This window comes from Hydra vulgaris, chromosome 08, assembly GCF_038396675.1.
Source record: "Hydra vulgaris chromosome 08, alternate assembly HydraT2T_AEP".
Lineage (NCBI taxonomy): Eukaryota > Metazoa > Cnidaria > Hydrozoa > Anthoathecata > Hydridae > Hydra > Hydra vulgaris.
Genome location: NC_088927.1, coordinates 38,532,501 through 38,541,800, shown reverse-complemented (window position 1 = coordinate 38,541,800; position 9,300 = coordinate 38,532,501). Strand labels below are relative to the sequence as shown.

Here is a 9,300-nt window from a genome sequence, read left to right as displayed (position 1 = left end):
AAAAAGTTTAATTTGACAAAAAAAATTTATTTCCTGGTAAACCACCTTAAATAAATACGCTGTTTAGGTAAAATGAACATCATAGTTTTATAATATGATTTGTTCTAATCTTTTTATTGGCAATTTTTCTTAATCATCAACTCTTTCTTGGTCGGAATTCTTATATATTTTTTGAAAATTGATAGAAATGTTGTGTTTTGACAATTATATTCAATCAATATGTACCAGAACAAATTAGAGCTAAAATCTTTAGCAGATTAAGGCACTTTTTCAAAAAAGTTTAATTAAAATTAAGTTAACGCTGTTGAGCAGAATTGATCTAAAGACTTAAAAATGGTGCTCTTTTGATTCTCAATAAAATAGTTTATTCAATAGTAATAAAAAAGTTTTGAAAATTATATAAAAAAGAAAAAAGTTTCTTTAAACATTATAAAAGCTTAAAGCAAAAAAAATTAGAGCATCTAAAGATCTTGTTCAGACAATGCTAATTCCTTAATACACCGACTAGTAAAGGGCATAATTTCGTCTTAACTACACCGACTTGTAAAGGACATACCTGGCATTGATTATAACTACTTTAAAACCCGTGAAATATTTAAATTTAAAAAAAGATGTATGAAAAAACTGAAACATTTCATGTTTCTTTTAAGGATTCCAAAATACTTACGTTGAAATACTTATCGAACCTAACGTTGAAATCTCGCAAAGTAACTTTTACTCATCGCAGTAAGTTACGTTGAAGGTACTCCGCGTGGTTCGGAGTACAATAAGACCGACATTTCCCACATTTTGAAAAAACAAACCTTACTCAAAATCGTTTTTTACAATGTATAGTCTTCTAAACTTTTCTTCAACAATAATTGTTTAGCTAAATATATAATAAATTTAAAAAGTTTTCAAATTTTTTATTTTTTTTTTATTTTCTCATACAAATTTTTTTGTATATTTAGATGGTCCTAAATAGCTTAATTAAAAAGGTAATTGAATTAACTTAATTATTAAGAACGTGTGCTTTTAAACACTCCTTAAAATTAATATTTCTCAGGTAGAAGATCGTATAATATTTTATCTTTTCTTTTTATTATCTTTGTACTATGTATCGTTAATATCTGCGTTTGTATTTTAATGTAGTAGTGCCAAAACTAGAAGCGTAAACTTTTTTTAAACTTAAAGAAAGATAAATATAAAGATAAGTCATTTAAATAAAATTTTTAAATTATTTGTTACTTTTAGTAATTGTAATTGTTTTTATGCAGGCTGAAAAAACAGGAAAATAGCTTATTTTAAAATCTTTTTCCCAAATTGTTTAATTTTTACAAATCTAATGTCTTTAAATTATTACTAATCAAATGAATACAAAAAAAAAATTATTTATTAAATACGACTAAATTGAAAATTTAGTTTTTACTACTAAATAGAAAATTTAGACTGCTAAATTGAAATAAAGGTTTTCCAAAGATCAAATACTAAAACTAAAAAAACATTTGAAGCATTTAACTAAAATCACTAGCTTTGTTAAACACTTAAGCTAAACTTCATATAATTAAAACTACCAAATCTCTTGTGAAGTCTATTACAAAAAAGTGTTTCTGATATACTTGTGCTAATTTATTGATTGTACTTGCTACATTGACATAATAGATTTTTAAAGAGCAACTCTCTAACTAAATACTTTTTTTAAAAATTAAGTAAAAAATCTTTAGATTAGGAGACTAATGAAAACAAACACAAAAGTGTCACAGTTAAATGTAATACTGTAAATATGCATGCAACAAAGTATTTGCTAAGTAGCATTGGTATGCACTTATGACTGGCTCGAGATTTTAATATTAATAAATTTTTATAGGATGAAATGTGTAACCTTGAGTATATGTTTTTTTGTGTTCTATTCAATAAGGTTTGCAATAAAGCATGAGCACTGATAAAAAAAAGCACAGATGTGATGAAGAAAATTCTAATGAGGCTCTGGTAGTTAAGAAGAAAAAAAAGTCAAGTACTGAATGCGGTTTTGATAAAAAATTCAAAGATAGGGATGATACTGCAGAAAGTTATCAAGATAGTTCTGAGGCAACAGAGAATAGCACTAAAAAGAAAAAAAAATCCAAAAAACCTAAAAAAGAAAAGAGCGACATAAAAAAAAATGATAGTGTTTCTGAAGAATGTAAACCAGATAAAAAAAAAATTAAAAAAAATACAGAGCGCTCAGAAGAAAACTTGAAAGAGTCCAGAAGTTCTAAATCGAGTGAAGAGGATGAATCAAATGAAGAGGTAATTTTTTGTCATAATTTTATTATTATATATATTATTTCTTTAATATTGATTTTACTTATAAATCTGGCACTGTTTCAGTTGCCTACCCCTATCATTTTATGATTGATTATGATGGAGATTAGGAATCATATAAAAACATAAAGCTGAAAATTTTAGGAAAGTACTCGAATGTGATGTTAAAGTTAAAAAAATTATAATAAAAATGCTAATATTGTCATCTTTTTAAAAACATCTTTGAATTGGTTTTTGTTTAGAAATCAATTGTTTAGAAAATCTTTTTTTTTTAATTATGCAACATGGTTTTTATTGTCGTCATTATTGAAATTTATTTAGATTCAATTAAATATTTTAATGAGTATATTTTTTTAAATAAAAAAATCTTTGAGACAACTTTTTAGATGGACATACATGGACTGACAAATAGGGATTGGCACATACATCGACTGACATATAGGAATTGATGCAATTAAATGTACATACATTGACTGACAAATAGGGGTTGGCACAATTAAATGTACATACATCAACTGACAAATAGGAATTGGCGTAAATAAAAATACATACATTGACTGACAAATAGGGGTAGGCATAAAAAAACTACATGGTTATGGTCAGGGTTAGGGTCAAAATCAATTTAAAACTAATGGATTTTGCTTTAAATAGTTTTGCTTTAAAGTGTTTATAAAAGCCAGGTCGTTTTTAAGTTAACTAAGAAAAAGAATCTAATCTTATTCAAGTATGAAGAAAAAGACCATTGTTAGCGATTAATCAGCATGAAGTTTTCTATCAAAATCAATCATAAAATGATAGGGGTAGGTAACTGAAACAGTGCCATAAATCTTTTATGAGTAAGACATTTATAAAATTTAAATTTACTTCTTAGATTCTCAGCACAACTTTGTCTCATGTTTAGTTTCACAAAATTAATTTTTTTCTTTTTTTACAAGATTTGTGGAGCCTTGTTTAAGAAATCTTCTTTAATAAGATACAATAAGATCCACATACAAAAAGATCCAACAAGTATCATTTACTAAAAATAAAGAAAATCTGTAATTTATTAAGTATTTTAGCAATTTTTTAACACTGTTATTTTAAGTATCTGTTTTTTAAAGTTTATTTCTTTCATTTCATTTATATTAAACAGATTATATTTACTTAAATTGAATTTTTATTTAATATTTATTTATAAAAAATGGCAACAGAGCTGACTGGAAATAACTGAGTAGTTCTCTGTCAATATATTTATACATAATTTAAATTTTGAATACATTGCCAGTAATTGCAGTTTAGATTCTCACATTTCATGTCAAAGCATTTTATTTAAATAGAATGGCTTCCTAAATTACATTTTTATAGTGTTAATATGATTGATTTTATTCTGTTAATATGCAAGTGGTGTTTTGTTGTTGTTGGTTTTTTTTTCTTGTTCTATGAATGATCAATTTCATTCATTCAACTTATTATTTGCTCCTATTATTTTTAGTAACGATTTTAAGTTAAGATTTTTAGGCTTTTTTCCTAGTTTGATTTGTTGCTTCTTTAGTATCTTTAATACAACTTGATGTCTAATGAATTGATTCACTAGACATTTTTAGTGAAAGTGATTCCTTGTGAACAAATATTTTCTTTCATCGCAAACTTAGATGTAGCTGTCTATTTTTTCACCATAATAAGAACTTTATTATTAGACCATTCTTTATATATTTTCATTCCCACCCAAGTGTTCTACTTGGTTGAAAACAGAAAATTTGTTAATGGTATTATAAAATTAAGAAAATAAGTTATCATAAATTTATACTAAGCAACTTTAGTTTTTACTAACAGCTAAGAAGCAATAGATTTTGAAATGTAACAGTGTAGCAAATGAAAAACATTGTAATGTTTTCAAATTTGTAAATGTTTTACTTAATAACTTTTACAACACAGATTTTCTTTTTTTTTTTAATGGAAACAATTTCAAATACGATATTTTTAAAATAATTAAAAAAAATTAAATTGAACTTAGTTATTTAACTAAACAATGATGTAAGAAAAAGAAAAAGAATTATAACAAAACAAAACAAAAAAATGCTGAAATGTCGCTCCAGCATGTTTTTTATTTTTCTTTTCTAAAAATAGCTGTCTGCCATGGTGTATTTATTTCATTCAAAATGTCACGCTCAATAGACATTAGTGGCAGATTATTCATTCAGTGTGTCATGGATGATCTCAGTTCATTTGACTTGTTTAGAAAAGTTTCTTTCTCCTGTACTATTAGACACCATCAGACTCATATAAATACTTATATATCAACATATTTTTTTTATTTTCTATGTTTGCAATGCACATTGAAAACAGAATAAATTGCTCTTCATATAAAAAAACACTTCTTTGTTTGGCTTTTTAAATTGAAATACTTTACAGAAATCTTCTTTACTCTAATCTCATTCAATTTTGATTAATAAAATTGATTAATTTTCATTAATCAATTTTGTTGAATAATGGAAAAGAGTGTTTTTGCTTGCTTTTCTTTACAAGGTGTTTCAAATTGTCAAAGTTTTTGTTGGGTGTTCAATATTGTTTTCTAGTGTGTTGATCGGGGTTTTGCTTATGTTTTTCCTCCTTTGTAGTGGCAATGCAACTTTTTCTGTTATCTCCTTGTAGGTAGGTGACAAAGAATTTTACATACTGCTTTAAAGCTCAGTTTATTGGCTCTGAGGCTGACTGGTAGTAAGATTTCCTGAACTCTGTGGTATCTGTCTGAAAGGCTGTTTCCATGAACAGCTGTAAAATATCAGACTGTTAACAGTGTTATGTTGCAGCTATTCTTTTAAACGCTTTTGCTTAGCACCTTTTTAAACAATCAGCTTTTTTGTTTGTTTGTTATTTATTAATCCTTTTCTTCCCAAGACTGTTTCTGATCAAGTTTTTCAAATTCTTTCTCTTTGTGACTTCGATGGTCATTTAACTGAAAAGTTTGGCTCTAGTACCCAGTACTCTAGTACCACTGACTCAGCTGGCTCTCAAGCTTTTTTTTTTGTCTTTCTTAATATCATAATTAGATAGATAATTTTGTTGCTCATTTTTCAGTCAACCCTAATCACTTAACTTTCTGAGATAAATACAAGAGTTATTCTTATGGAAAAGATAAAAGAAATGAATATGATTCAAAATAGCAGCTGTACAAAACAGCAACAAGTATTTCACCAAGTCTTGTTTTTGTACTTGCTATGCATCTCAGGTTTCAATTTTTACTTGACTCTTGAGATCACTCTATACCCGCTAACTTTAGCCCATTTTTTTAAAACTATTAAATAATTCCTTTCTAACCACAGTGAGGGGCTATTTTAGGAAAATAATTTTGGCAACGGTGTCTCATGCTGTGGCTGTCACAAAAAAGTTTGTTGCCCAAATATGCTCAACACTGTGAAAATATATACCTATAATACCTACTGTCACAAAAAAACAACACTCTTTCATTTACAGTAACTTATGGGGTACCACAAGATTTCATCCTAAGTTCTGGGTTGTTCCTCATCTATATGATTTTTCTGATAATCCTCTAAATCCTCTATTGCTGATGAACACTATACTTCAGTCTTGACAAAAAAATTTTTATTTTTGATTGTTTGGAACAGCAGCCATTCTTGAACCTTACCTCACTTTTGAGACAGCTTGGGGTTTGTAATGGCTGGAGATTTTAACTCAAATAGAACACAGTTGTGTGCTGCTAATAGTTCCCACTATGTTGTTGGTATTTCTATATTGATAGGGTTAAGCAAATTTGGAAGTAATTGTATGCCTGGTGGAATCATATGCTTTCAACAATGCTAAATCAGAAAAAAAGAATCAGACTGCGTCATGATCATTGTTACAAGGAGTGCTGTCTACAACAGCTTTTATCTGAAATACATCGAAGAGAAAAAATTTATTATAAAAAATAAATTACAATCCTGAGCATTTATCATTGGATGAATGTTACATCTTTGTAGAAATTCTGAAGAGCAACAAATAAATTTAAGAAACAACTGCAGTCTTAGCTGTCCTAGTAAAAATGTAACATTTTTACTAGAGCAGTTAAGTTTTGTCTGGCAATATTATTGCAGAAGAAGACAATCCCAAATATAAATATAAGAATATGGAAATTCTACTGTAATTTTTGTGTGCTCAATACTTGATAGAAGACTAAATTGATTAATTCGTCTTTAAAAGAATCAAGACTTTCCAGTTGTTTGCTTTCAAAATTAAGATCCTTGCCCCGTTAATTAATTTTATCTATATAATGTGTGTTAAATGCGCAGACTTCACTAATTACCTAAGTACATTAATAATATAAGTATCTCTATCATGACGTATGCAAAACAAATTTCTCCCAGTGTTTAGATGTTTTTAAAAGTTTTAGGTTTTTTTAAAAGTTCTCTCCCTTTCCTTTGTTATAATATACAACCCTCGGAATTAGGATAATTGAGGTCGGCAATAATTTGTCGACCTCAATATTTTAGAGGTCAGCATCAGGTCAGCAAAAAAAATTTGATACAAAGGTCTTGCCATAAAACATCGAAACGAGGTCGGCAATTTTTTGCCAACCTCAAATACTTTTAGGTCGGCAGTTAGATTGTCATTGCCAAATGCCAACCCTAATTCCTAGGGTTGAGTATATATCATCTTATATATATTATGTATATCTATAGAACTTCAAAAGTATTTTATTTTGTATTTTAAAAAGTTCAAAAAGACTTTATAAAATGATAAATAAATGCTATGAATCAAAATTAAGGAGGTATTGCTGCAATTCATTTTTTAAGTAAAGTAAAATTGTAAAACTTTATATATGTTTTAACATTAAAATAATTTGAAAATTATATAAGTTAGATATTTGCATACGCTTTTGTTCACAATTTCTTATAAAAAATGTGCCGTAACTCTTTCTTGCCATTACTTCGGTTGTAATGGCTCACAAGAGTACCCTGTCAAACACATATATGAGCATTACTATTATGTTGCTCAATATATAATTTAATTTTATTCTAAATAAAAAAGTTAGATACAGTGTGAAAAGTAAAAGTATATAATGTGCCTTAAACAGTTTTGTGTTTTAGGCAAGGACAAGGCAAGGACTAGTTTTCTATGAAAAATTTATGCCTTTTATTGAATTCGAAGAATAAATCTAAAATATGAAAATGTTAAAGTCTTTAATACATGTTTTCAAATTTTGGCATCTCAGTTAAGAGTATTCTATATATGTTAGTTCTTAAAAAAATTTTAATGCAAAAATACCTTTAAAGTTAAAATACCTTTAAATGCAAAAATACCTTTTTAAAACCAAAAATACCTTTAAATGCAAAAATACCTTTAAATTTTTTAAAAAATTTTGATAAATGTTGATAAATTACTGGTTTTGAATTTGAAAAAAGTTTGTATTTAAAAAGTTGATTACAAGGAAAGTATTTCAATTTTTTAAAAGCAAACTTCTTAATTATTTTGATTTCAATCCCAGATAAAATTTGGGGTTGAAAAATAGTATAATATAAATAGAAAAAAACCAATAAAGAACAAACAAACAAAAAAGGTGAGTTGTTTAAAAATTGTTTAAAAAGGTGCTAAGCAAAGTCATTTAAAAGAATAGCCGCAGCATGACACTTTTAACAGCCTGATATTTTACAGCTGTTGATGGAAACAGCCTCTCAGATAGGTACCACAGAGTTCAGGAGTTTTTTTTTAAGTAATTGAGTTGTTAGTTATTTAAGTACTAAATGTGATGTTTAATAAGTTTCTACTCAAAATGGATTTTTTAATAGATACAGTTTTGCATTAGCCTATTAATTCTTGTACCTAAGGCCATATTGTTTCCTTGTAAAACCAGGTAGATGTAGAATTCTTACTAACACTCTTGAACAAAATTATAACAAAACTATATTTAACTATAGTGTGCAATTAGGAAAGGAAAGTTTTTTCCAAAAATCTCTGATTCAAATAGAGCCGGCTACATAAATCATTTTAAATGAAGGCAATTTTTAGATAACATTCTATATACACAAGTTACATAACTGTGGGGCTTTTTTTTTAAATCTTCTTAATAAAGCAAACAGCTCATCACACAGTTCTGTTGCATTTATGTCTGCTGAATCATTGTTTTCAAATGATAAATTTAATCAAAGACACCTTCAATGAGCTTTATTATCTAAAAATAAATTCTTCGTTCAACTTTTAAATCAAATATTATCAAACCTAATATAAATAATATAAAATATGCCTTGAAATATTTACTTAGTGCATGCAATCTTCATTTTTGAACTTTTTTTCTCTATTTCTTCAGATTTTAAATGTTATACAAAAATGCAAGGAAGTCACTGTGAAATGTTAACTTTATAAATCAATCATTTGAATTGTAATTTTTACCAATACCTAATTTATTCTAGTTTAGTAAAAGAAATCCTTTCTGTGATTCTCTGAACAATTTTTTGCATTCCTTTTCTTTGTATATTGTGCTCCAGGTATATGGGTGCACTTTTTTGTGTTAGCCTTGCCAATGAGAGGTAAGAACTGTTCGTACTGGAAACAAACTTTTGTTAAAAATAAAAGTTTGTTTCCAGTACGAAAAAGTAACTTTTTTAGGGCGTTTTTTTTTTTCTACAACTGCAGGTATCAACTTTATTTAAAAACTGGTTATAAAAATGGGTAAAGCATGTTTTCAACTACATTTATGCATGTTTGAAACTGCTCAACTCCTAACCTATAAATAAATGGTAGCGATTTTGTAAAAGCTATGGTAGCGGTGTACCTTGGAGGTAGCTAATGTTGTGATCTTTGGTGGTTCCACCAAGGTACACTCTTGCATGATTTTGTAAATACTATTAAGAGTTATATTTGTTATGAAAGTATTTAGTTAGTGTAACATGTTGTTATATTTTATTATGATTTGTTTTGTTTATTAAGAATTTCTTAAGTATAATATGATGTGTGTATTTCTTTGTTAAATTATAATTATTTTTCTCAAATTGTTATCTTCTGTTTGATAGTTTTCTCAAATTATCAAAGAATAAAAAAAAC

The 9,300-nt window shown here is 27.1% G+C and overlaps 1 protein-coding gene across 4 annotated transcripts in view; it reads left to right on the top strand.

Moving 5' to 3' along the window:
- The first annotated feature begins 851 nt into the window (after positions 1-851).
- The window catches only part of LOC100208709 (transcriptional regulator ATRX homolog), a 21,077-nt gene continuing 12,628 nt past the window's right edge, over positions 852-9,300 (top strand). Inside the window, exons 1-2 of one of the 4 annotated variants that reach the window (XM_065803660.1) lie at positions 852-977; positions 1,898-2,268. In XM_065803660.1, the coding sequence (XP_065659732.1) occupies positions 1,912-2,268 (357 nt within the window). In that variant the 5' untranslated portion in view covers positions 852-977; positions 1,898-1,911. Of the gene's footprint in view, positions 978-1,025; positions 1,046-1,776; positions 1,797-1,857; positions 2,269-9,300 lie in introns of those variants that run through there. The other 3 variants (XM_065803661.1, XM_065803662.1, XM_065803659.1) reach the window with 3 other exon arrangements.